The sequence below is a fragment of the Pteropus vampyrus genome, unplaced genomic scaffold, assembly GCF_000151845.1.
Source record: "Pteropus vampyrus isolate Shadow unplaced genomic scaffold, Pvam_2.0 Scaffold46, whole genome shotgun sequence".
NCBI lineage: Eukaryota > Metazoa > Chordata > Mammalia > Chiroptera > Pteropodidae > Pteropus > Pteropus vampyrus.
In genome coordinates this window covers 6192994-6219908 of record NW_011888827.1, presented here as the reverse complement: position 1 = coordinate 6219908, position 26915 = coordinate 6192994, and the positions used below count along the sequence as shown (strand labels likewise).

At 34.7% G+C, this 26915-nt stretch overlaps 1 protein-coding gene across 1 annotated transcript in view; it reads left to right on the top strand.

The window, feature by feature from the left end:
- NHLRC2 (NHL repeat containing 2) overlaps positions 1-24999 on the top strand; it is a 56529-nt gene extending 31530 nt beyond the window's left edge. Inside the window, exons 4-10 of the mRNA XM_011359321.2 lie at positions 1794-1923; positions 11767-11866; positions 14694-14925; positions 15340-15462; positions 16259-16468; positions 17495-17714; positions 20742-24999. Of these exons, the coding sequence (XP_011357623.1) occupies positions 1794-1923; positions 11767-11866; positions 14694-14925; positions 15340-15462; positions 16259-16468; positions 17495-17714; positions 20742-20998 (1272 nt within the window). The 3' untranslated portion in view covers positions 20999-24999. The remainder of the gene's footprint in view (positions 1-1793; positions 1924-11766; positions 11867-14693; positions 14926-15339; positions 15463-16258; positions 16469-17494; positions 17715-20741) is intronic.
- The last annotated feature ends 1916 nt before the right edge of the window (positions 25000-26915 follow it).

The window sequence follows — 26915 nt, the reverse complement described above, 5'->3', positions numbered from 1 at the left end:
CTGCAACATTCAGGAAGTACTCTTCCTTTTTTAATTGTACGCAATTTCTCTTGCTTTAGAACATAATGGATTTTGGAGTATTGACTGCATTTCAAATACTTTTTAAGTAGCATAATCACAAATTTAGGTTACCTGGAGGTTTTTTTTCTGTTATATGACTTAGTGTCTGCAAAAAGAGGAAATGAGGTGGAATTATCATCTTTTCCTCTTTTTAAAAATATTTTAAGTCCTCATTTGCAGAGGATTGATCATAATCCTACATTCACAGATCACAGACATCATTATTCTGTGCAGACGTCTCACATTTAGAATAATTTACTACTTAGTTTATAAATTCCTCTCCATCCCCATTTCCGTTTCCCCTGTATAAACACACCCTAGCCAGCCATTTTGACACATTTAATTCATATCTTTTTATTTGTATATGACCTTGTAAAACATGCAGTATTTTGTGTACTTCTTTTTTTAACAACTTTATTGTGATATATTTTACATAGCATTAAATTCACCCATTTCAAGTATATAATTCAGGTATCCATCAGTGGAAAATATATATGAACCGTGGTATATTCCTATGATGGAATACTGCTCAGCAATAAAAAGGAACAAGCCACTGAGACATGAATAAATCTCAGAAGTATGTGAAATGAAAGAAGCCTCACACAAAAAAGCCAATACTGCATGATTCTATTTATATGAAGTACTGTTTGTCTCTGGGGGGCAGGAATGGCTGGAAAGAGGCATGAGGGAACTTTCTGGAGTGAAAGTAACATATCTTTATGTAAGTTGGGGCTACACAGGTTTTTGCATTTATGAGAATTCATCAAATGATAAACTTAAAGTTTATGCATTTTATTGTAAGTTTTGCCTCAAAAAAGGAAAAAACTCTGAAAAAATATAGAACTCTAGGTAATGATAATGAAATATTTAGGGACAGTGTACTGATGTTTATGATTTACTTTGAAATGCATCAAAAATATAAATGGATTGAGAGATTGATAGCTGGATAAAATATGTGATAAAGCAAGTAAGCGAAATGTTGATAGCAGGTGGTGGGTATATGAATGTTTGCTGCAAAATCTTTTGAACTGTTCTGTCTGAAAAGTTTTATGGTAAAATGTTGGGGGAGAGTCTCAGAAGAAATGAGAGCATCTTTTTTTCAGTAGAATGCATTAGTTTTTCAGTTTATGCACTAGAGGCAATACAGTGTAGTAGAGCTGGAACTGCCTGGCTTCAGATCCCAGATCCTGGACTTATTAGCTGTGGAATTTTGGGAAAGTTACATAATAATCTGCCCCAGTTTCCTCTAAAATTATGAAATCACATTCATAGGGTTATTATGAGGATGGATGGATAGATGATTCTTGGATCAGTGCCTAGCATATGTTAAGCTCTATATGTGTCAATTACTAGCCAAGCAAAACTGAAATACGGATATTTAATTTTAAGGAACATTTGTTTTTTTTCTATATTTTGCTTTAAAATTTCAGTTTTCATTTTAAAGTATTTTATAGTTAAAATGCAGTCAACACCAGTTCTGATAGAGGCATCAGAGAGGGATATAAGTGGAAATTGGGGGAATGGATGGGTGAAGAAATGAAAAGTACTGAATTTTGTGCTTTTGAATAACAAGGTCGCCCTATATTTGGTTAGCCTTTTTTTTTAAGCTTTGTTTTTAAAACGAAGAATATTGGTGTTACAGATGTTTTCTATAGTTCTATTGAAAATTTTCATGTACCAAAATTAAAAAAAAGGAACATGCATTGTGTTAAAACATGTATTAATTTCTGTAGATTGACCTAGAAGCTGAGATGGTGAGCACCGTAGCTGGCATTGGAATTCAAGGCTCAGATAAAGAAGGTGGAGCTAAAGGAGAGCAGCAGCCCATTAGTTCCCCATGGGATGTAGTTATTGGAACATCAGGTTTGTAAACTTTTAATATTAAATACAAATAAATTCTGCTTAGTGTAAGACTTAAAAATTATTCTGGGGACATTCATTTGGATTAATTTTATTGCTAGTTCTTTTATTCTTTTATACCTGTGGCTTGGGATTTGTTAGTTGTGTAAAAACAGTAATACATACAGGATAGAATATGTTATAATTTATAATATTACACATTATATTTTATATACAAGATAGAGTATATGTTACTCTAATATTAAAGAATTTTATTTTAGCTGCAGCTTTCATTAATATAGTTCTGAATATTCTCAAATTGGAAGAATTATAGTTTCAGAACTTCAGAAGATTATTCATAAACTGTACCGTTTAACAATGTTCTTTTTATTCTAATTTGGAAAAGAAATAAAAGACAGCTGCTTTTTTTTTATATTTAGACTTGTACTGAAACATGGTAGCTTCTTTTGAGCAATTAAAAAAAAAGTTTACCCTACTGAATTATGTAGATATTGATAATGCATACGATTTACTTTTTCTTTACAATCTTTATTATTTATATGAATTGACTATAAGATAATCCAGGAGCATAAGTTCTCTTATTTTTCATTGGCCCTCAGTGATACTGAGATGGTTATTTACATGTCTAAAACCAGAGTAATGAATAAAGTAAGTTAATAGAATACAATGAAAAATGAATTTGGGGCTGAAAGGTTTTTATGGTCTTAATATTTTTATAGCTCTAATAAGCACCAGTTTAGTTGAATGTCTTTACATTAGAAATAATTTTCTATTCCAATTTGCTTATAATTCAAAGACCTTAAATTTTTTATTATGATTCACTTTTTATAAAGTTTTTATTATTCATAAAATGAATGAACTTCTGGTACTACCTGTACTTAATATATATAACTTAGTTATTTTGTATAAATTATTTTTGAGATTTTCATGTTTGGAATTCTGTGTCCTAATAATCATGAGTTGTTTTAGTAGCTCATAGTGGGGAAGGAGTTGGGAAGGGTAGAGGGAGCAGTACATCCCAGGTGCAGTCAAGAAGGGAATATATTTTATGTAGAGAATTTAACAATAGTAGTAAAACCACCACAGCTCAATCTTTTTATCACCATGCATCGGCAATTCTAAATAATTTCAGAGTTAAAAATACTCATTCCCACTAGGACCTACCTACCACTCCTGCCTCTCTGCCTTTGGTGCACCACTGAGCTATTTCAACATAAATCTTACAGATGGAAAAGTAATCTGAAACATATTAGTAAAATAGTCAAAGTGGATGAGAATTGTTGCCTTGAGATGCTCTTACCCTCCCTAGAGGAAAAAAATATATCTGCCTTTACTATGTGAGCCCCCAATGTTTTATAGGTAATAGTGCATATAGAGTTCAGTCATCAAATTTTAGATTTTGCAACTTAAAGCCTCTTTTTACTGTTAGTAACTGCCACAATAATGCTTCATAAGAAATCATCCCCAAATTCATATAACCTAAACCTTTGTTTATTGGTCACATATGGGGTTAGGGTCACCTGGTCAAGGCCGAGGCTTGGCTTGGTTCCAGGTGCTTCTAAGGTGCAGATCTCCATTTGTTTCTCATCCTCCTTGGACCAGCAGCATCTGAGGCATATTCTTTTGGCAAAAGGCAGAAGCACAAGAGACTAAGTCCAGTCACACATCTTTTAAGCCTTTGTTCATGTCATATCTGCTTACCTATTAAAGCAGGTCACATAACTAAGCTCAAAGTTATGGGGCAGAGGTAGGCACTTTGCCTACAAAGAGGCCATGGCAAGGATGTGGATGTATGATATTACTACAGAGGAGTGAAGAGTTGAAACCAATAATTCAGTCTGTTATATACATCAGAATTTACATTGTTCATTAACAGGATGTTCTTTACTAAGTTGAATTTATTTAATGACCAGAGAGTGCTTAAATATTTTTCTAGGCTAAAAGTTTTTCAACCATACTTTATGGCATGGAATTTCTAGGGTATTTTTTGTCTCATATCGATAATGCATCTAAATCACTTTCCAAGAAAACCTTGTCTCTATTGACCATTACTCCCTCAGCTTCCAGTTGGAGTGATGTGCTATTTGCGGCTTGTGTCATTAAACTCAGTTTTAAGTAAAGGAAGTCCTGCCTTACTTAGCTCAACAGATCATTATAAGCATGTGGCTCTGCACTTACAGCTTAAAATAGCTTCACTTCAGGTCCTTGCAAAAGGAGTAATCTTGAATGCACTTAAGCTCAGTACCTTTCAAAATACTAAGAGAGAATGATTTTCAAGCACTGTATGAAGGACCTATAATCACAATGACTACACTAACCCGAGAGTTTTTAGCCATAGGTTATATACCCAAGGCGTTCATGGTTAGGTTTCATGAGGTACTTAAACTTCCCATACCTTCTATTTAAAATTTGGGGGATTGGTCAGATTCTCTTTAGAGTTCAAAGTGGTATGTTACCCAAAAACATTTTAAGAGCCATCACTTTAAATTATTCTAAAATCTAATCTAATCCTGGATTAATGTATATTGTCAGAGTATGTGGAAATTGGATCATTGAATATTTGCTCTCCTTACAGTTGTTTTTACTAAACTATATTTTGGCAACATGCCATTCATTAAAAATATATCGACACATAAGCATCACATTCATTTATATTGATGTTTGTGTATGTGTTTCATATTATGTATTTCATCAAAACATAGCCCTATGGGACTTGTTCCTGTTTTTACTATAGTATTTGCTGGTAGTTTCAGTTATTACCTTAAAAATAACCTCTCTGTATTATAGGTAGTTACACTTTTTCTTAAGTATCAAGTTTGTTTTTAAGCTCCTGGAAAATTTGACTATCATAACTGTGTTTGCCTTGTTCTATGGACTGCTAGGGAACTTAGAGACAAATTTATCTTTAGCAAAGGACAACGGAAACATGACATTCAATTTTTAGTATTAGTATGGCTGTATCTCTCTTTTCTTCCCTATTTACCTCTTGCTTACATTTTCTTATTTTAAATGTGTTTATCTAATCAAGGTTTATTTCTTTCTAAGCTACTTTAATGTTTTATATAATAAAAGTAGAATTAAGTAAATACAGTAGAATCCTTTACTGAAGTGATTGACTATGTTAATTGTTCGATTAGAAAAAAAAATCTGTTAACTATGGAAATCATAAAACTAAAAATGCTTTGTTTTAATTTGAGAAATATAAGTGTACAATTTTTAGCCAAGATTTTGATGTAGGACCACACCTAATTCAACAACAATTTGACTTAGCTACTTGCCTTTATTGAGTCTTTCCAGAGTATTCAACTTTATTTTCATAGAAACAGCTTCCTTTTTGCATTTATATTAAATTGGCTCAGATATATTTAAATTACATAATAGTAAAACTGGTTTAAACAAATATGGGTTTAAACGCAACTTGAAGGGGATTGTGGCTGAGGAAAATTGTTCTTGTAAACACTAAAGTTTTTTAATGCTTTAAGAATTTTATAGAATGTTTCTGAAATTCTACTATAGTTAGCAATTGGAGAGTGGATGGAATTATCAGGAGGAAAACATGAAAAATAGATTAGGTGTTGTATCTTCATACATTAGGTTGTTCTTCGAGGTAAATAGTGACGCATGGCTACACCTAGCAGCATGGACAAGTATCAGGAGTCGGTTGAGTAAAAAAAGCAAGTTGTTGAAGAGACCTACAATATGATTTCTTTTATAGAAAGTTCAGTAGCAAGCAAGACTAATATACTGAGAAATCCATCCACACATAGTAAAATAAATATAAGAGAAGAAAAATGAAAAACGAATTTTTAGATTAAATGCTTCTGGCAAGAGGAGGAGGGGAATCTGGTCACAGAAGGGTGCACTAGGTTCTGAAATGTTTTCCTCTCGAGCTAGGTGGTGTGCGTATGGATGTTTAGTTATTAAACTTTATAACATTCATTCATATGCATATTTAATTAAAAACTAAATCTTATTAAAAGCAAAATAGATTAGGTAAAGAGAATGAAAAATAACAAGGACAAATGCACAGTTAAATACATACCCTACCAAGCGACCCAGTTAATAAAACATACTTCAAGAAGAGATTAAGGAAAAGGACTTGAAAGACCTCTGATTATTTTAGACATACACTTAATGTGTAAATATATGGGTGCATTTTAAATAGCATCTGAATATTTAACCTAATTATGCCATTACAGTGATAAAATGCATAAATAATTAGCTTAAAGTGATTTTTACAAAAGTGATTGTTTCATCTTCATTTTTTGATTATCACTCCAAATACGGTCAGAACTATATAATGCACTAAAAATAATTACTACAGTATATTCATTTGGTCAGCAGAAACTGTCATGTTTCTAATATGCATGACTTAACTTGTGCCAGACAAGAACCTCTGCTAGTCTCTACATAGACTTTACCTGATTTTAAATCATTTATACAAAGGATAATGTGCCCGAATCCCATTAACCTTCCTTGGCCCTTTAATCAGTATTTTCTCTACATGGAGGTTTAGCTATTCTTAGACAACCTTTAATGATCAAAATCGAGCTATTTAGTATGCTGATCTTATAATCTACAGTGTTGGTACTTATGTGTTTAGATAGCATGCTTCTCAGAGTTCCATTAATATGCTATAAAATGCCATAGCAAACATTAATCTTCTGCCACTGAATTTCCAAAGTACCCCTTTTTTAGTGTGCTTCAAATAAATACATAAAATATATTTTTTTAGATCCTCTAAATTAATCAGATGATGCAGATTTTTTTTTGAGAAATTTTATACAATGTGACTAGTATGTTTTTATTAAAATAAAAGTAATTTTTTTTTTCATCTAAAATTTGAGAGGTGATTCTTATATTGTCTTACCACATTGGGTGTTTATAAGATTTTTTTTTTAGTCAGGTAATGAGGTATTATTTACGGAAAATAACATTCGCCCTTATTAGTTATAAGTTCTATGAATTTTGACAAACCCATACAGTCTTATAACCATTATTACAATCAAGATAAAGAATATTTCCATCACCCCAAAAAGTTATCTCGTGATTTTTCGTTCAGTCCCCCTCTCACAACTCCCACCACGTACCTCAGCCACTGGCAGTAATGTTTTTCTTGCTCCTCAGTATAGGCTTTTCTGTCTGGCTTATTTCATTTAGCATAATGCTTTTGAGATTCATCCTTGTTGCATGTGTCAATAGTTTGCTCTTTTTTTTATTGCTAAGTCATATTTCATTGTATGGCTGCACACAATTTGCTTATTAATTCATCAGTTGATAAACATTTCAGGTGTCTGGTTTATGGCAGTTATGATTAAAGCCTCTATAAACATGTGTACAGGTTTCTATGTGGACATACATATTTATTTCTCTTGGACAGATGCCTCAGAATGAAATTGCTGGGTCATATGATAAGTGTGTGTGTAATTTTAGAAGAAACTGCCAGACTGTTTTCCAAAGTGGCTATTAAGAGTCCTGAGTGTCCTTCTGGAGTATTGCTTCTGCCTAAAGAACTTCCTTTAACATTTCTTGTAGCACATGTCTGCTGACAGTGATTTCACTTGGCCTTTTTTCGGCAGGGGGAGGCAGATGGCGAGGGGAGTCTGGAAAAGTATTTAGCTTTCATGTTTGAAAGATGTTTTTACTCCGTATATGTCTGAATTAACTTTTTTTTTTCTTTGATATTTTAAAGAGGTTATCGTATTTTCTTATAGCTCTTAGTTTTAAATAAGAGGTCTGACGCTTTTCCTAGTTCCTTTGTATATAAAGTGTGATTTTTCTCTGGCTGCCTTCAAGATTTTGTCTCTCAGCAGTTTGATATGTCTGGAAGTATCCTGCTTAGGATTCTGGAGTCTGTGGTTTGATGTCTATTATTATCTGTGAAAAATTCTCACCATTATCTCTTCAGATATTTTTTCTACTCCTTTTTCCTCTTTTGGGGATTTCAGTTACTCATATGTTAGACTCTTATGTGGTATCCAACAATTCTTACATATTGTATTCTTTTTATTGCACCCGTTTTTTTCTCTTTATGTTTTGATGTGGATAATATCTATAGAGTCATTGTTTCCTCAGCTGTGTCTAATCAGCTGATGAGCATATCAAAGGCATTTTTCATCTCTGATATTTTTATAGCATTTCCATTTTACTGTCTTATAGATTCCGTCTATCTGATGAAATTCCTCACCTAATTAGGTATGTTGGTCACCTTTTTCTCTAACTTACTGTAGTAAGCATAATAATTTCAAAGTATATGTCATATAGTTCCAAACTTCAGGTCATCTCTGAGTCTGTTTCTGTTGATTGCCCTGTCTCTTGAAAATGGTTTTGGTTTGGTTGGGTTGGGTTGGGTTGGGTTGGGTTTTTTTTTGTTTAGTTTTTGCTTGCTTTGTGTCTTCTCATTTTTTATTAAATTCCAGTCATCTTGTGTAGAACTATAGAAGCTGAGATTGATAGTATTTATGCAGTTCTTATGGGAGGTTGAGTCAGTGCAATCAGAAGCTGGGCTGGGTCTGGGTTTAATTATTCCCTTGAGTTCTGTTAATTCACCATACCTTTTGAATTCCTCTAGCAGTGGGCTGGTGTTGCCTAAGCTTGGGGGCTTAGATTCTGGAGGGTTTTTCTCAGCATTACTATTCCACCCTCAGCTTTCAGTCATCCTGCATAGCGAGCCACAGAGTGGTTCTCTCTCTTCACATTTACAGCTACCCCGGGGATAAACTGCTGCTTTTTGTCATTCTGTACTAGGTTGTGTTGGGGCTAAGGGGAAGTGCTCTCTGTTATTCTGATCAGCCTCAGTATTAGGGAGGCCCTGTGTGCATGAGCCTTCTTGAAAGGCCCTGTGTGCATGAGCGTTCTCTCTGGCAGCTCAACTGCCTTGTATCTCTGAGTGGTTTTGAAGAGTTTTCCTATTTCTCCCTCAGGAGTGGGTAACCTCTGCTTGGTGTTATTATGGGATCTTTGGCCAAAGACAATTCCCTGTCCTTCTCTCAGAGGTAGAGAGATTTTTTCTTCTACTCTTTCTCCAGTTGTCTCATTGGTCTTTTCCTGTGCTCTGGGCGGGTGACAGCTTTGCTGCTTTTTCCTAGTGGCTTAATGCTTTGCTTCATAGGAGGTTTAGAGACTGTGTAGAAAAAACTATTTACACTAATGGCTGGTTTCACAGATGCTATTAAGAGGGTTCTAGTCAGTGGGATCTATTTTTATCATAGTTACATAAAATAACTCAAAATTTTTAAAAGCTGGATTGCAGGTAATGTTTTCATTATCATGTTTCATGTGCTTATTTTATTCCTGTTTTCTGAAGCTATTCCACTAATCCTTATTGATGAGTATGATGGGTTTTGCCTTTTAAAATACTTCCAAAACATTTTTAGCTTTTAGCATTGTCCTTTTTTAATTTGTGACTGTTGAGAGTCAGTGATATTAAGTGTACTCTTAATTTAAAATTGAAATGTTCGTGATTGCCACAGTCTTGTTGGAATAAAACTAATACCTATACTCAGTGATACAACTATGTGATTTAGATTTCAAAATCCAGGATGAATAGCGTAAATAATATAACACTTGTTAGTTTGATAGACATTATAAATGCCAGACTACCTTTTTCTATTTTTTTCAAACTCACTTTATTTGTAAGAACAAACTCTTCAGCCTTCAGTGAAATGATCAGGCAGGATAAAAACTTTAGAGGTGGTATAGCATGGTAGTCATGAGCATGGACTCTGGAGCCAGGCCGCTTGGGTTCTAATTAATTTCACATTTTAGTAGTTGTGTGACTTTGGACAACTTACTTAGACTATTTATGCCTCAATTTCCTCAAGTAAATTGAAGCTACTAAATTTCAGAGGCTTATTGTGAGAATTACGAAGATTAATGTTTGGAAAGCACTGCCGACTTCATCAGTTGGTACGTGGAACCTCAGACACCTGAATCCTGACTTGACACAGCCTGTGCATCTACGCTTTTCCTCATTCCTCGGGTTTCTTAAGGAAATACGTACACAGAGACCAAGACCAAATAGATGTTCACTCTTTATTACTATGAAGCTTTTGCCTTCATACAGTAGACCTTAGTTGGCCTGTTTGGAGGACTGAATAATGGAGGCCTGATGCGGTCTTTCATTCACACATATGCCAACACAGCTCTCCTCTGGCAAGGTAGAGGCTTTAAAAGCATGTTATCTTCTAATAATTGCAGTTCTGTTTCTAATCTTTATGCTTTTTTCTTTTTCATACTTGTTATACAAATTAGGACCTTCCTGTGATGCTATGTAAGTGTTGATAGCAGCTATCCTTGTCTCATTTCTGTTCTCAGGGGACTATCTTAGTCAGCTTGGACTGCCATAGAGTACCTCAGACTAGGTGCCTTAAACAACAGAAATTTATTTTCTCACAGTTCTGAGGGCTAGAAGTCCAAGGTCAAGGTGCCAGCATGACTGGTTTCTGGAGAGCTCTCTTCTGGCTTATGGACAGTTACCTACATACTTTGTCCTCACTTGGAAGGGACAAAATAAAATAAATGTGAAAAGCTTTGATCTAGTTTTAAAGTGATTAAGTAGAGACAGTCTCCAGAATATGTGGATGTCACTGTCACTTTTAATACAGTTTGTGTTTATAAAAATATTTGACGATGAAAAATTAAATTGAGATAAACTACTTTCATTTATATTTCATAGGAGATCAATTTAGAATACAGAGAAAGAGGCAACATGTGAAATAGATTTTTCCATTGGACTGCCTAGGTTCAAATTCCAGTTTTTTCATTTGCTAGCTATGTGATCCTAGCAAGTTACCTGACCTCTCTAGCCTCAGTTTTTTCATCTGTAAAAAGGGCCTCATAACACTACCTGTCTCCTGGGGCGTTGAGAAAATTTAAGTGATGATCTCTGTACAGTGCTTGGTACATAGCAACCACAGTTTATAGAGAACCATCATCACCTTTTTTGTTGTTAAATTGAAAGACAATTGAAAGTAATACAAGTTAAGGAAGTAAAGTTCCTTCTGGATACCAATTACTTTAAAGAAAATACAAATAAAATAGCCTTAGCAAGATATTTCTTAGAGCGTAGGATATATCTGACCAAATTTTTTTAGTTAAAATACCTCAATTGCATGTAAAAGTAGCCTCAGAATACATATAAAATTAAAATATTTAAACTATAGAATTTGAGAAATAGAGCCTTATTATAATAAGGTATAAATTAATTTTACAACTATTCATTTTAATTTTAGTAAATACTAAGTTTCATAAACAGCTGTTTTGTACTATATTGTACTCTTACCTTTTTTGTATGTCAACTATATCTTTTTTAAAAAGTTTCATAACTAAACAGTATATTTTAAAATAGCAATAGTGATGTATAGCTAAGTTTAAAATCGAATACTATAGCAGAAATATACATGTCTTAAACTATTAAAAGATAGATTTTCCCATGAGAAATTGTTCAGAAAACCTGTTACTAAAGCATATAATGTAGCTGGTTAGTACTGGATATTTGACTGCCAAAGTTTCTTTGGAAAATATGTTATCAACCCATTTCTTTTATCATATAAAATAGAAATTAAATGTTTAAAAACATTGTCCCTAGAGGTGCAGAGGGACATATTGCCACTAAAAATACTTTGGATTTCTGTGAATTTACAGATAAAGTTATAAGTCTAAAGAAGTATATCTTTAACAAAGAAAATTTTCAAAAACAGTTTTAAACATTGCAACGTTTTTATCTTCTAGCAGATGATTTATAAACATCTTGCTCTTTTTACCTAATTTAAATTTCTCAAACAATTGGTATGTTTTGTATTATCTAGATATGTGTATAATATTTACTGTTTGTTTTTTATAAAGATTCAGAGGTCCAGAGGGATGACATTCTGTGGATAGCCATGGCAGGGACTCATCAGATATGGGCACTCCTACTGGACTGTGGTAGACTCCCAAAGAAAAGGTAAGTGGCAGCATCTCTCTGGGTAAACTGCACGCCTCGGAGTTCACAGAATTCCCTTTCCCAAAGCCCCATCCTTGCCCCACTCACTGAATTGTCAGCATATGCTGGGCTATATACTCCCACAACAGCCAACCCAGGTTCTCAGCATCTTCAGGTTTATTTTTTGCTCACCTACGTGAGTTTGCTGGGGAGTACTGCTCTGCCACCCATGCTGGTGAAGCAGCCACCATCTGGATCTTTGCCAGTCATCCTGGCAGAGAAGTGGCGAGTAGCTTATGGCTCTTAAAGCTTCTGCTCAGAAGTGACACATCAATTCTACGTAATTTCCTCAGCCAAAGTAAGTCTCATGACCACACCTAACTTCAAGGAACCTGGGAAGAGCAATCCCACAGAGCGTCTAGAAAGAGAACTGGAAACATTTGGTAGGTAGTGGTCTTTTAACAGGTAGTTCCGATATCCCCGATCACTGGTTCAGTTATTTGAGTACTGTAAAGCAGAGTAGGTAATAGCTCTGGTTTTGTTGTGAGGCCTGAGATTGAATCTTGGCTCTGCCACTCGCTGCGTGAGCTTAGGAAAGCCACTTGAACATTCTAAGCCTCATTGTCCTTATTTATATCTACCTCTTAGGCCTGTTTTGAGAGTTAATAACATGTGTGAAGAACTCCTCCTATTGCCTGGCATGTACAGTAAATGTTGGTAGCTTTGTTGCTGCTGTTGAGGATACAAAGATGAAAAAATAGTGTCTCTACAGAGATTTTCTTTTCGATAGAGCTTCTCCCTCCTGTTCCTAACACCCCAGGTAGAACTGACCACACTCTTCTGATTCACTATACTTCGCATGTAGTTATATCACTGCACTGGTAAGTTCTTTCTCTGTCCCCCTCACCACCTCTCTCTCCCTCTCTCTTTCTTTGTTTTTGGTTGCACTTATTTGTTTACATAACTATTTCCGCTTACTAGACTGCCTTTTCAAGGAAAGAGCCTTTTCTCATTCATTTTTGTGTCCCCACTACCTAGGATAGTACCCAGTACATAATAAGCCAAGTAAGAAATAAATAAATGAATAAATGTCAGTAGACAGTATAGACTGTCAGATTGCCATAGAAAGTGCCTATCATCTCACTTACTTTTATCAATAGAATGGAGCAGTTATATCATCCAAAATATCAAATATATTTCAAATAGTGTATATGTGTATGTGTTGCTTAATATGATGTTTGCAACATTTAATCATCCATCTAATAAATATTTATTAAACATACTATATACTAGACACTATGCTAGGCAATAGGGATGAAATATGTTTGCTAATTAAGCATAAAATGAAAAGATATGATTGCTGTCCTCAGTGGGTTTACAGAGGAGAAGAACAGATTAGCAAACAAACAAAACAGTTGAAAGTATAGGTGCTGTGTAAAAGAGATCACACCAGTAGTTCTTTAAATTGAAAGCGAGCCTTACATCAGGGGTCCCCAACGCCCCGGCCGCAGACTGGTACCGGTCTGTGGCCTGTTAGGAACTGGGCCACACTGCAGGAGGAGAGCGGCCAGCAAACCAAGCAAAGCTTCATCTGTATTTGCAGCTGCTCCCCAGCATGAGCATCACCCACTGCCTCAGCTCCATCTCAGATGATCAGGCATTAGCTTCTCATAGGAGCACTGGTCTCTGGTGCCAGTAAGGTTCAGGGACCACTGCCTTACATAAATAAGAGGAACTCCTGATACCAGTTTGAGATACTAAGGACAGCTTCCTGGAAGATGCTACTAAACTAAACCTGACAGAGGAGTAGGAGTTAGGCAGGGAGAGTGGAGGTTTTGCAGACAAGAAATGACACTAGTGCTTTTATTTAAGGGAACTCCTTTTTAAATTGTTGAGACTCCTTGTAGTAATTACCTTTTGTTTATTTTTATAAATTCCTTAAATAAGTGGCCATATTTTATGTATTCTTTATCCCTTTACCTCCATCCTCTGCTCCGTACCTGATTTCAACCTTGGGAACATATCAACCACTAAGTGATTGATGATTGTTTTAGACTTTTGCATGTTGTGCCATATTTGGTCCCAGTTATTAATAGTCTCTCATTATTTTGCTTTGTAGTCAGCTTTTCTTTTCTCAACACAAGACACCACCGTGTCTTCCTTACAGTCCCTCTGGCATAAACTTAGAAACCGTGTAAAACTTTCTTTGCTTTACAAAAGCAATTGTTACAAATAATCATTATAAATGATAGACATTTTCTTAATGTATATAAGATATTGATTGTATAATTGATTAGTTAAGCAACATAATCATCCTTATCAGTTTCTTAAAACAGGTAATGCTTTACCTGGATATCTTTCAAAACGATTCTTTCGATTCCTTTTGCTAGTCTCTAATATGTACAAGAAAACAAAACATTTTCAATGAAAATTTAAGCTTTAAGCTATCAAGAGCTAGAAAATCTTTTTAATTCCCTTTCAGAACCTAGTATTGCCTGAGGCTAATAGGTCAGGGCCTTAAGGTGGGATTCAGCTGTACCTGTCTCTGACCGTTTGGAGGAAAAACAATCTATCCCATCATGTTCATTGTTTTTATAATTCTAACCTTGTCAGTGATTTCCTATCTGGCCATTGAGAATAGTTTCATTTTTGTGTATGTCAAAAAAAAGGGGGAAAAGTCTTCACACAAAAGGAATCAAAAAATTTAACTAAGCCAAGATCAGCAGATTTTTTTTTTTTTTACAATGCTTATCACCATTGATTTTATCATTTACACTCATTCATTTAGTAACTAAATTGGACACAATGAAACAATGTCAACTTCAACCAATGAACTTGTCTTTTTCAGTGAGTTAAAAAAAGGAACCTGCCTTCGGTTTGCCGGAAGTGGAAATGAAGAGAATCGAAATAATGCATATCCTCACAAGGCAGGTTTCGCCCAACCTTCAGGTCTTTCTCTGGCCTCTGAAGATCCCTGGAGCTGCCTGTTTGTAGCCGATAGTGAGAGCAGCACAGTGAGAACCGTCTCACTGAAAGATGGAGCAGTGAAGCACCTTGTAGGAGGAGAGAGAGATCCCATGGTAATAAAAACCACCTTGGCACAGTGTGCCCACGCACTTCCCGAGCTTGTAGTTTTCTGAATTGTGACCAGTTAATAACATTTCGGAGAGAGTTCTGCTTTACCCACTAGTTAAAGCCAAAGTCAAACCAAAGGAAATGCGAATATAAAGAAACAAGTAGCAAAACCATCTAAGAGAAGTAAACTGACTCTACTTGATTATATATAACTGTTAAGGCTTCAGAGAAAAAAGGAAGGATACAATCTTGAGTACCAAGAGAAGTCTGAATCAAATGCTCAGCCTTATTTATATGAAATCAGACCTTTTCCCATTAACAAGTAGTATATACAGCCATCTTAATTTTCACCTTACATCCCAACAGACACTGTAAAAATTTTAATGCACGCTGCTTTTCTCTTCTTTTTTTAAAAAAAGAATTTATTCGCTTTTGGTGATATTGATGGAGTAGGAATTAACGCAAAGCTTCAGCACCCACTTGGAGTAACATGGGACAAAAAAAGGAATTTACTTTATGTGGCAGACTCTTACAATCACAAGGTGAGTCTTGACAGAATTATGTAATACCCTACTTTTTATTCGTGGTATTTAAAATGCTGAAAATTCTATGAGCCTCCTACAACTGCCACTCCTAAAATGCAGAGAGGAATAACAGTCTTTGACAATTATATACAAGCATTTTCTGTTCTTTTCTCGGTCTTTTCTTTACAAAGAGGTTATGATGGTACGCTGAGCTCAGGAAAGGACTAATAAACAGATTCCAATGGCTATAGCCAAAACTGAATTGCAACCCACCAAATCTTAGTAACAAATTCAGTAAATAAAGAGAAGGCAAGTAGCAGAGAAATTAATATGTTGACTAACAAATGAACATTTTTGAGCTGTTGAATAGTTGCAGTGCCTGTTAGCAAATAATTTCGTTTTAAGCAACATTTCCATTTGTCTCTATTGTACTGACCATTCAACTATTTCCATTTTTGATTTTTTAATAAAAATCAGTGGGAAATATTAATATTTTATGAGTGACTATAAATTTAATACACTTAAGACACATTGGGGAATCATTAAGTTTAACATCAGTAGCAAATCCTCAGCCAATGTTAGATGCTCATGAGAAGTCAGTTCAGTTGTGTCCCATTGTGACAAAAGGGACATTTAAATTTTTAAAATTTCATAAATAATTTCAAGAAAATATAGAAATGCCTGTTCCTTTTCTGAGATTTTTTTTTAAGAATACTAATGACAAACAAATTCTCTAGCTATAATACTGTCCTTTTCCGTACTACAAACATGCGATTGAGCTTCAGGTACACCAATTTTCTTCCTTTCTTTTTAGATTAAGGTTGTGGATCCAAAAACAAAAAACTGTACAACATTAGCAGGAACTGGAGACGCAAGTAATGTTATTGGTTCCAGTTTTACCGAGTCAACTTTTAACGAACCAGGAGGATTGTGTATTGGAGAGAATGGTCAGTTATTATATGTAGCAGACACCAATAATCATCAAATTAAAGTGATGGATTTAGAAACAAAAATGATTTCTGTGGTAAGTAATCTTAAAATATAAGTTAGAGGATATCATTTTATGAATGAAACTAAGATCCTCATAGCACTGACAGGTACTTTTGGTTAGTCCATCACTAGTGATGAAAACGAAACATGTAGGTAGAGTAGTAAATGAATGTCTGTTTCAAGGATATCTTATTTTTAAAGTAAAATTCCATTTGTGCTGAGAGTGCTTGAGAAAGATACTGTAAGTTGGAAAGAATTCGATGGACTTTCAGAAAAAAAGGAAAAAGAGGACTCAGATCTGTTTTTTCAATGTGTAGACATTCTGACACACGCTACCCACACGTACAATGTGGGTTAGATTGCTTAGTTTTGTAATTTTATTTTTAATGATCCTTAATGTGTAATCTTTGTTTCCTATGATGATTCCATTACCAAATAATCTTTTGAAGAAAGTTCTAGAAGCCACATTTCTCAAGACATTGAAAATTAGAAGAATAATAAGTTCTAATCAATTTTTAAAGATACGGACATGGTCTCTAATAAAATTTTCAAGCTTCCCCTTGATGTGTCACATTTGCCTGAAAAAAATGCGAGTTATTTTTTCTAAAATTCTAAGAATTTCCAAGATATGTTTCAAAATAAAAACAAATTGTCATAACATAAATGTCATTTCTTTTGACATAGATCTCTGCCATAAGATGAATGACATAGTTGGCAATGAAAATTATAAGAAGATGTATATTATATTCACTACATTTAAATTGATAAAGTTTTATTCTAATTTCCTACCATCTATAAACATATTGGACAATTAATTACATTTCATTCATAAGTGTTGGTAACCTTTTTGCCAGGACTAAATATTTTTCTGAACCTACAGAATAATCATGAGGACATCTAAGTAAACATTTTAATTCAGACTAGAATGGCAATTAAGTTTCATTGAAAATTGAGAGTCTATGACATAAAACCTCATTTTAGAATGAAGTTTAAAAATAAACTCTCATTCTACAGTTACTATAAAGTACCTGTGCTTTAATAAAAATTTCTTATTTCCCAGCTCCCAGTCTTCATGTCTGAAAATACGATAGTAGATGGCCCATTCCTGGTAGAAAAACAGAAGACAGTACCCATACTACCTAAATCTGCTCCAGCCATTAGACTTCCCCCAGTGGCTGCATCTCCAGGACAGACTCTCCAGTTCAAGCTAAGATTAGACCTCCCATCAGGAACAAAACTAACTGAAGGAGCACCTAGTTGCTGGTTTCTAACAGCCAAAGGTATGAGAATAACCTTGCAAATGCAAATATTCCATAAATTCTTGGTGTTTAATCTAGTAATCTTTCTCATTTGTTATGTGAGTTTTTGCTCTATAGTTGGGCAGGATTTGAGGGAAGTCTTGTGACAAAATAGATCCAGATCTAACCCCACTTTAGCAGTTTTCTGTAATCTTTGAGAGTCATTCCTCTTTTATTAAAGAATAGTGTAACTCACTCAAAATTAATCATAATTGCGTCCATTTGCTACTAGGCAAGTCAGTGACATGAGGCAGGCTTCTGTAGTCTCAGAATGATAGGTCCTTGAATATTATAGCTGTGAAAAGTACCAAAAGACACCATCTATTCTAAACCTCTTTTATAAATGAGACTAATGGCTCAAAGAGTGATTATAATAAATGCTCATTATACTGATTATGATAAATGCTCAAGGGCATATATTAAATGGCATTTGAATTCAGCTCTGCTTGTTCTTAGGTTAGTGTCTTTGTGCCACTCCATCTCAAACTTGCTCTAGGGGTTATTAGGCCTAAAAATGCAATTTTTTTTAAAGACATAAAATTCAAAGCCGCCAGTTACACACATGGAAGTTATAAAGGTTTCTAAACCTTACTCTCAATTTCTGTACTTAACTCATCAGTTGGTGGATGAGCACCAGGCCACGGACTATACTTGGAGTGGCACCGATGTAGAGCACGCCATGAAGAAGTCAGAGGGGAGAGCGAGAACCAGGAAAAAATGAATAAGCAAGTAGGAGAAAAACCAAGAGAGTTGAGTTTCCTAGAAGCAGCTGACTTAAGGAGAGAGTGACCAGCTGTGTCAAGTGCAATATATTGTTGATAGATCAGGTAACATAAGGACTAAGAATTGATCACTGATTTAACGTTACAGAGTTAGTTGATGTGCTCAACCAGAGCTTTTTCAGAGTGATGGATGAGGAGATGCCTGATTTAAAGGAGGTTAAAAAAGAGTAGAAGAGGAATTGGAGAGAGTGAATACAGACAGCTCTTTCAGGATAAGAGAAAATAGAGCAGTTGATAGAAGGGGGAAATGGAGTTGAGAAAATACCTTGTTTATTGATGGCAAAGATCCGGTTGAGGAAAGAGCTCATGGTAGGTGGCGGGGGTGGGTATCCTTTAAGATATGCGAGGGGAGGGAATGGAGTGCACAAGTAGAATGCTGGCCTTTGTCAGGAATGTGAACAACGTTTGCACAGGAAGGTGAGAAGGCCCAATGGGTGACCCAGAGAGCTAGATGGATAGCTAGGGAGGTAGATGCAGGTGGAAGTTTTCTTCCAAATGCTTCTGTTTTCTTAGTACTTTGAGAAGCAAGGCCATCAACTGAGAGAGAGGGGAGAGGGTTCTGGAGGTTTGAAGAGGGACATGGTCATCTGTGAGGCCATGCAGTCCTAGGAGGATATTTGGATAGCTTTGTGGGCAGAATCCTCAGTCCCTGGCCATCCCTCAGTCCTCTACAGGTTCAGAGCAAGTTCTCAATTGCCAGTTCAACTGCTCTGTCCATTGGTTGGAAAGCATTGCATCAGTTGGAGTTCGCTGTTAGTTTTTCTCTGTGAAATTAAAGAGCAGTGTACTGGTTTTTAAAATAGGATTATTGACACATTAACATGTTTGTTATAACTCTTTGTCAAACATAAATATTGAGTCATAGAAATATAAATATGGATAGTTTAAAGGAAAGTGAAGTAGTCTAGAGCGAATTCTTAGCGATTTTATCACTTGTCTAAAATATTGGTTCCATTTTTATTGTATGGGGTAAATAAGGTTTCAGGCAAGAATCCTAATAACCGAAGGTTTTTGAAATTATTTTATGGGGTACATTTGTACACCTATGATTAAAGGACTTTTCTTTTCTTGGCTAGTTAGAGACAGAAACACTTATTTTTAACTAAATTTTGGTCTGTATAAACTTAGTTTTCAGCATATGCAAAGGTTTTAAGCCAAAAAAAAAAAAAAGGCAGCATAAAAGCACCATTAGCATATTATAACTTTCACAAATCCCATGTGTGATGTATCTGAAAAATATCTAAAAAAAAACATTTTCTGCTTTTTATTTCTAGAATTGGACATTTAAATAGCCCAATTTACTTTCCTGTTTGATTTAAAATATAAGTTCCCCACCAATCTGCTATCTAGCAAAATCAAACATTAAATAAAATAAAACATACTCCTCCATCCAGAAATAAGCAAAGAAGGCCAGAGAATGTTAAAAGAATTGTTTAAAAGCTCCTACATAATGGTTCTGGACTTTTTAGATTCTCACCTTTCACCTTCTCCTTACTCTCATTTGACATACTTTTTTCAAATTTGATTTTTCAGTCAATAGATTAGAAACACCACCCTAAAGAAGAGCTGGAGAGGACCAATAGGGGCAGGTGCTGATTCATCCTGAGGTCAAAAGAAAGACAGAAGAGCTAAAAAGTAGTCATGGAATCTCTTCACAACTCGGTAGATAGATCAGTTTTTACACAGATGGCCCCGCGTCACTGATAAGTCATTAGATTGTGTTCGGTATACTCTAAGATGGCAGGAAAGCATGTCCCACATTTCCCAGATGCTGGTTCTTGATATCTAAGTCCCTCTAAGGCTGAGTGTACGCATGTCCTTCCTCAGTGCAACATGGGCGTGCCTTCTGACAGAAGGTACTGCAACAGTAAAGACATTTAAAAAGATTTTTTTAATACTAGAAGGTTAAAGATGTTTAGTGGCTTATTAGACTTGATAATCTATTTAAGTCTGAAGAGTTTTATGTATTAAAAACAGATAGACAGAATCTCTTAATTTTTGTATTGTTCGGGCCATTAGAATAATATATGCAATGTTACTTGTTTCTAAAAAACCAGTGTTATTTATTACTACCTTTCGATATTCAATAATTCATCATAATCTTAATTCGCAAGTCACTGCAGAGTTGTATATACATTTGTATTCCCTAGATTGTTCTGTAGTTTTCATATTATATTACTGAACACTTTTATCTTATACAGTCTTAATTTACCTTTTTATTTTCTAGACAATGAATGGCTTCTTCAAGGGCAGATACCATCTGGAGAAATAGAGAGCATTTCCAGTCAACCAACCATCCAACTGCAGATCCCTGCAGATTGCTTATCACCTGAAGCTGTTATATCTGTCAGCGTGCTGCTTTATTACTGTAGTGCAGACAGCAGTGCCTGCATGATGAAGGGAATTTCGTTCAGTCAGCCTTTACAAATAACCCACGCACAACAAGGTTGCGCAGCCCCAGTAGAGCTCAAGTATGTATTTTAGCAAGCTAGCTAGCATCCCAGTCTCCACAGCTGCCTGTTCTCCATCCTCACTGTAATTCATGAAAAGAAACTTTTCTGCTGCCGCTGGATACCAAGAAGCCCACTGCTCAGTTCTAGCAACTGATAAAGCTATACTTCTTATTTAATTATTTATTATAAGCAGATTTCTTCATTCTGGCCATATACCAGCTAAGTCACTGACCATCATTTGAACCATGATGTTATAACCGATGCTGCTGTTTAGCACAAGACTTAAGTCCACATTATAGTACAGAATATTATCATGAGATAATTTACAGTGATTACTGATAACAGTAATGATACCAAATGTTTTAACAATCTTTTTCTACCTTTATTAATAGCAAGCAGCACATTTGAATGTGTAGATTTCATAGTAACTTCAAAGAAAACCTAAGATCCAGTCACGTGTTGGTTATAAGGATACCCGGCATTCAAGTCATATGGTTTGTTTTAAGTGCCCCCACCCCCGCCCCGCCCCGCCACCACCCAAAGAAAAGTCTTTTCATCACAGTAGACACTTAAAAGAGTGCCTGGGTGATAAATATGTCCTTTGTTCTCTTCTATGATTTTTCTCAGTTGAGATATATTTAAAAGAGAATTTTTATCTATTTTTATTATAAATTATTTGCTATCTTAACATATTAATGCCTTATCACTCTGTACAGAAAAAGTTTAAGACAGAGTCTCTAAGGTATACAGACTCACCTCCTTTAACTGTTGTCTGATTGAACAGTCTTACCAGATAATGAACAAGTCCCTACAAGTATGACTCTCAAAGAGAAAGGGACTTAAGGACACATTCTGTCTGTGATACTGTTTAATGAAAAAGAATTAATTGTGATAGCTGAATCTTATGTATATATGTTGTCTTAGAAATTCACATTTAACTTGTAAGCTTTAAATACAGATTTATTGGGGGTTTTTGGTTCACATATTCAGAATTTAAATTATGATCATTTATTGTGATGTTTTTAAGAATCACTGTTAAGCCTTCAAAGTGAAAATGTCAATGTGATGCACTTTCATGCTATTAGTATGTATAGTATATCCTAATATATTACCTTTAAAATATTAAGGCAGAAACATATAGTGATTTGATGACACTGTTTTGGGTTTTCTTTTTAACCTCAAATGAAGATATTGCAAGTTTTTTTTTTTGCTATCAGAATTTCTCTTTTTTAACTGTTTAAAAGCCTATTCTGGTTTTTACTAATACCAGTTCAACATGTTTATGCTATAATAAGCTTTCAAGATTTTTTCAAAAATCAGGTGAACCATATTTATTCAATAAATATCTATAGATAATATGGTATAACATACCTTCCCATCTTAAGAAAAGTGCTAAATTTGAAGTGTAATCTTTTAAGTACCATCATCTACCCATTTCTATTTTTTTCAAATACAATTTTGAACATACTATTCACTTTTATACAGGTTACCTAAATCTCTGAAGTAGGGAAATGCATAGATCAAGACTTTGACTTAATTTGTAAGCTGCTAAAGCTATTTTAAAGAGATATAAGTTTAAAGTTAAAGGAATCTTGTTTAAAATTATATAATTTCCTCATAACCTTTTCTCTCCACAAAAAAAATATGTTCTGTAATAAAAGGATGTATGACATTAATCTCTTTTATGGAGAACAGGCCATAGTCATTTTTTATTTTCATTTGCTTATTTTACTTATCGTTTCCAGTTGGACAAGATGAGAATAGTTTGGCTTAATCTTTTCCTATTTAAAGACATAGTTTTACTCGCTAAAAGAAGTTTATACAATTTTAACTTGCTAATTCAGATATACCTGATAATTTTTCAATATTGTACATAAATACACAGTATGTACTTTCATGTACATTAAAAATCCAAAAGTATTCCTTAGAATCTATTAATGTTCCCTTTGCCTAGGTTATTTAATATCAAGCTTATACTTTATTTTCAAATGACAGTTTTAATGAACATTATTCTTATCCAACTACCAGTCTGCATTATTTTTTTACATTCAAAATATTTATATGAGTATGATTTTTTTTATAAATCATACTAAAGCAATATAAATAGGTTCCTAGAATTTATGACTAACATAAACCTCTTCCTCTTAGAAGTACTAGAAAGTTTACTTTTAAAATTTTCTTGATCCTTGTCTGCCTTGTTTTCTATAAGAATGTCTGCATTTTTTTTAATTTTTGCTTTTCTTTGTGCATAAATTATGATGTCCAGTGATAGTTTAAAGAGTAAGATTTGGGTGTAAGTTACTTCAGGGTGCCAGTAATGCAGCGCTTTGACATAATACCTGGAATCTGTCCTAAAGATTCTGCTGGTTTTTGTTTTTTCCTCCACTCTTTGTGATGTCGTTTCACAAATGGTAGCAATTTTTTCTGCATTTATACGCAGGATTGATAGGATCTCTGAAAAGAATTTTGCTTATCTTGAATATGCTGTCTCAAGCAAATATTTAACAACTATTCACAAGGAAAAACTTTACAGTTTAAACACACATAAGTGTAACTTTGGCAAAGTTCAGTGACTGAAAAACGATTTTCTCCTCAACTGTTTTAATAATTATAGTACTGTCAGGCCTGTAGAAAACTATAACACTTAACACAGCTAAAAAAAATGTTTAAGATTTATGAAGTATGTATGTATATAGATACATACAGATACAAAGATCAACTAAAGAATTTCTCACATAAATTCTCTTATCAATATATTTTTGAGCTCATACCACTGAAATAAGTTACTCTCTGTATTTCCAGAGTTGGAATATTTGGGAAGATATTGATAATACCATCTCTGTAATAATTTTCTGCCTGTGCAAAATTTACTATTTTATATCTGCCAATTAAAAAGACTTTAGTCTAGCCACCGTGTTTGGCATCATGTTTAAGGTCATGAAAAACTAAATTCCGTAGCTCACAATTGCATAAAAATATATGCAAAGGGCTTTGTCAGCAGTGGTTCTCCCGAATGGTGGAATTATGGATATTTTTAATTCTACTTTTCTATATTTTTTTTCTCAGTGAGCAATGTGTTATTTTTTAAAAACCCAACTGGAAATGTTTCGTAAGGATTTTAAGTGAACTGAATAGTAAGCACTGTAACTTTTCAAATGTCACTTTTATTACCAAAGATCAAAACATAGTTTAGAGCTCCTGGATCTACCAGGTTTAAGTATGTGATCTGGTGAAGACACATGATTATGGCTTTTTCTTCTGGTATTTTGTGTAATGTAATGGTTAAGAACAGGGACTTTGCAGGCAGTTGGATTCTAACCCTGTAAAATGAGGCTACTATACTTACCACATGGGGTTACTGTAAGGATTCAATGAAACTGTTTATAAAGCACTTGATAATTAAAGAAACTGCTAGTTATTGGTTTAGTTAATAATATATGACCATAAGCACATGGCTCGACATTTTCTCTGCAACCACAATTTCTAAAGGCAACTATTTCTTTGTCAACTATTTGATATTTTAATTATTCTCCATAGATTTGAGGTTCAAGAGAATTAGTTTTATAATCAAGCATGTTAATAGTCTATAAACAATGTTATAGTGTTAAAGAAGTATACTTACAATTTTATTTATTTTTTTTAATTTTAAGACCTTTTAGAACTATGAGTAATAAACTTCCTTTGAAAGGGTCTAGACATACTCACCCTGAACCACATTCCTGTAACACACTCTGATGGTGCTTTACAAAATCTTCCAAGTGCCTTCATTCATTTTGCCTCATTTGAGCTTCACAGTAACCTGATGATCAGACAAGTAGATGTTATGTCCATTCTGCAGAACAGGAAACAGCTCTGAAATGTAGGTGACATAGCTCGAGATAGAGCTCCTAGAATAATGCCTGATGCCAGAGCCGTGCCTGGCAGGAGCAGTTAGTTGCTCGGCCAGTCTTGTTAAATAACTACGGGGTCAATAGTGAGGGATGGAGCTTCTGTTTGGAAACATCTGGTTCCTAGCTCTACTCAGACGTAGAGTGAAAACAAACTGTGGAATTAGGAGTACTCACTTTTGCGAATGCTTTAAGCTTTTGCAGTATTTAAATAAAATAGTAAGAGTAACAGCTAAATTTATTGAGTGCTCACTCTGTGCCTGGCACTTTTCTAAGTGTGTGAGATGTATTAACTATTTAATCCTCACAGGGTACTTTATGAGGGACTATTTTTCCTTATTTCTCTGATGAGGAAACTGGGACACAAAGAAGTTATAAGGAGTTTCACAAACATAGTCAATATCCTGCATTTAGGAAGTGGCTGAGCCTGATGAGTCTGCTCAACTACCATGCTGTTTTGCCTCTTTAAGTAGTTTTCTTAAAAACAAATCTTTCATAGTTATATATAGTAACTAATCAATCCAAGGAACCCAGAAAGTCCTAGTGATAATTGGTTTTGAAAGTTAATTTAAATCCATTTAATTATATAAGCTTTTTGGACTTTTCATTATACTCTCTTATCCTTCAAGGTTTGGAACAGCCTGTATAATTGATGTTCTCCAGAAGAGCTTCTGTACCATTCTTTCTTAAATTCAGATATTATCCAAAGTTTTTCTTGGCAGATGGATGTATTAAGGAATTAAATAGCTTTTCAATGTTAGTTCCAAAAATGCTATTTTAATTGATTTTCAAAAGGTAGTTATAAGACTCTGTCATAAAGAACAACTGAATTAACACAGAACTATCTCAAACCCCAAAAGCCTTATTTATATTTAAGAAAATTTTAATAATTAAAGTGAGCTCTAGAAACATAATAGTTGCCCGGTCTGTTAGCACACAAAAAGGCCTCTGATAACTTGCTTCGTAAATAACACTGGTGTGGAGCCCCCACCCACCAAACAGTGACTTGAATGTGTGCAATTCTATTATAGTGAAGTTTCGCCAGGTCAGCCTATTAGTCCAGCTTTAGATATTATTAAAAGCAATGAGGTAGAATGCTCCATACCACCAATTATGATCCATGATCATCCAGGTAAAGGAACGTAAACGTCTTTTCATTGTTAAATAGATTTCTAACTTAAATAACATTAACATTTGTTAATTTTGTTATAAAATCCCATTTCTAAAATCCATAAGGAACTATACAGCAGCTTAAAAAGGCAATGATAGTGTCGTACTTTAGAAGTGGAAGTCACTGTTAGTCACCAGGATCACCTCCTTTTCTTCCTCCTGTGGCAGTTGGTTTATTTAAATAAATTCACACTAACCGTCAGTCACCATTTCATTCTGAACAATTAAAAGTTTGTATTTTCCCATTTCCTTGCAATAGGGTAATATAAAGATTGGCATTATAAGTTAGAGGCTCAACTAATCTGCCTGTGTGTGTTCCACATCCAACAAGCCATGGCCCTTTCGCGTGCTGGGCGCAGGGGAGACGCTGCTTCTGGCTTTCCTGCGATCTGACCACGTGACCCGGTCAACTGGGACAGCTCCCCTGACTGCACCCCTTCCGTTTCCTAGGATGCTGATGTGGTTTAGTTCTTCTCAGAGGTTAGAGTTGGAAAATGAAAACCCTAGATAATTGTTGTGGGGTGTTTTTGCCTAGGTATAGTCATTCATTGTCTGGGGTCTTCTTTACTGGTATGTCGCTCTCAAGTGTACCAAAGGACGTTTCATTCTGTTGAAAGCTCCACAATCAAAAGGAAAGAATTGCAGTGATTTCCAAATACACTTCTTGCCTGTACCAGCAGCGGCACACTGAAAAGCACTGCCCAGTACAACAGAGCTAAACAGCAGGTCCACAAGGGCCTTATCACTACGGCTGTGGCGGGAAACTCGGCCTCTAAGCAGCTGCTTACAAACCTGGTGTTTTTCAGTAAGACAGAGTTGAGCAAAGTTGGCAGATCTCTTTTTTTTTAATGCTGAAAATTTTAAACTATGAGTTAAATGGACAAACAGGAT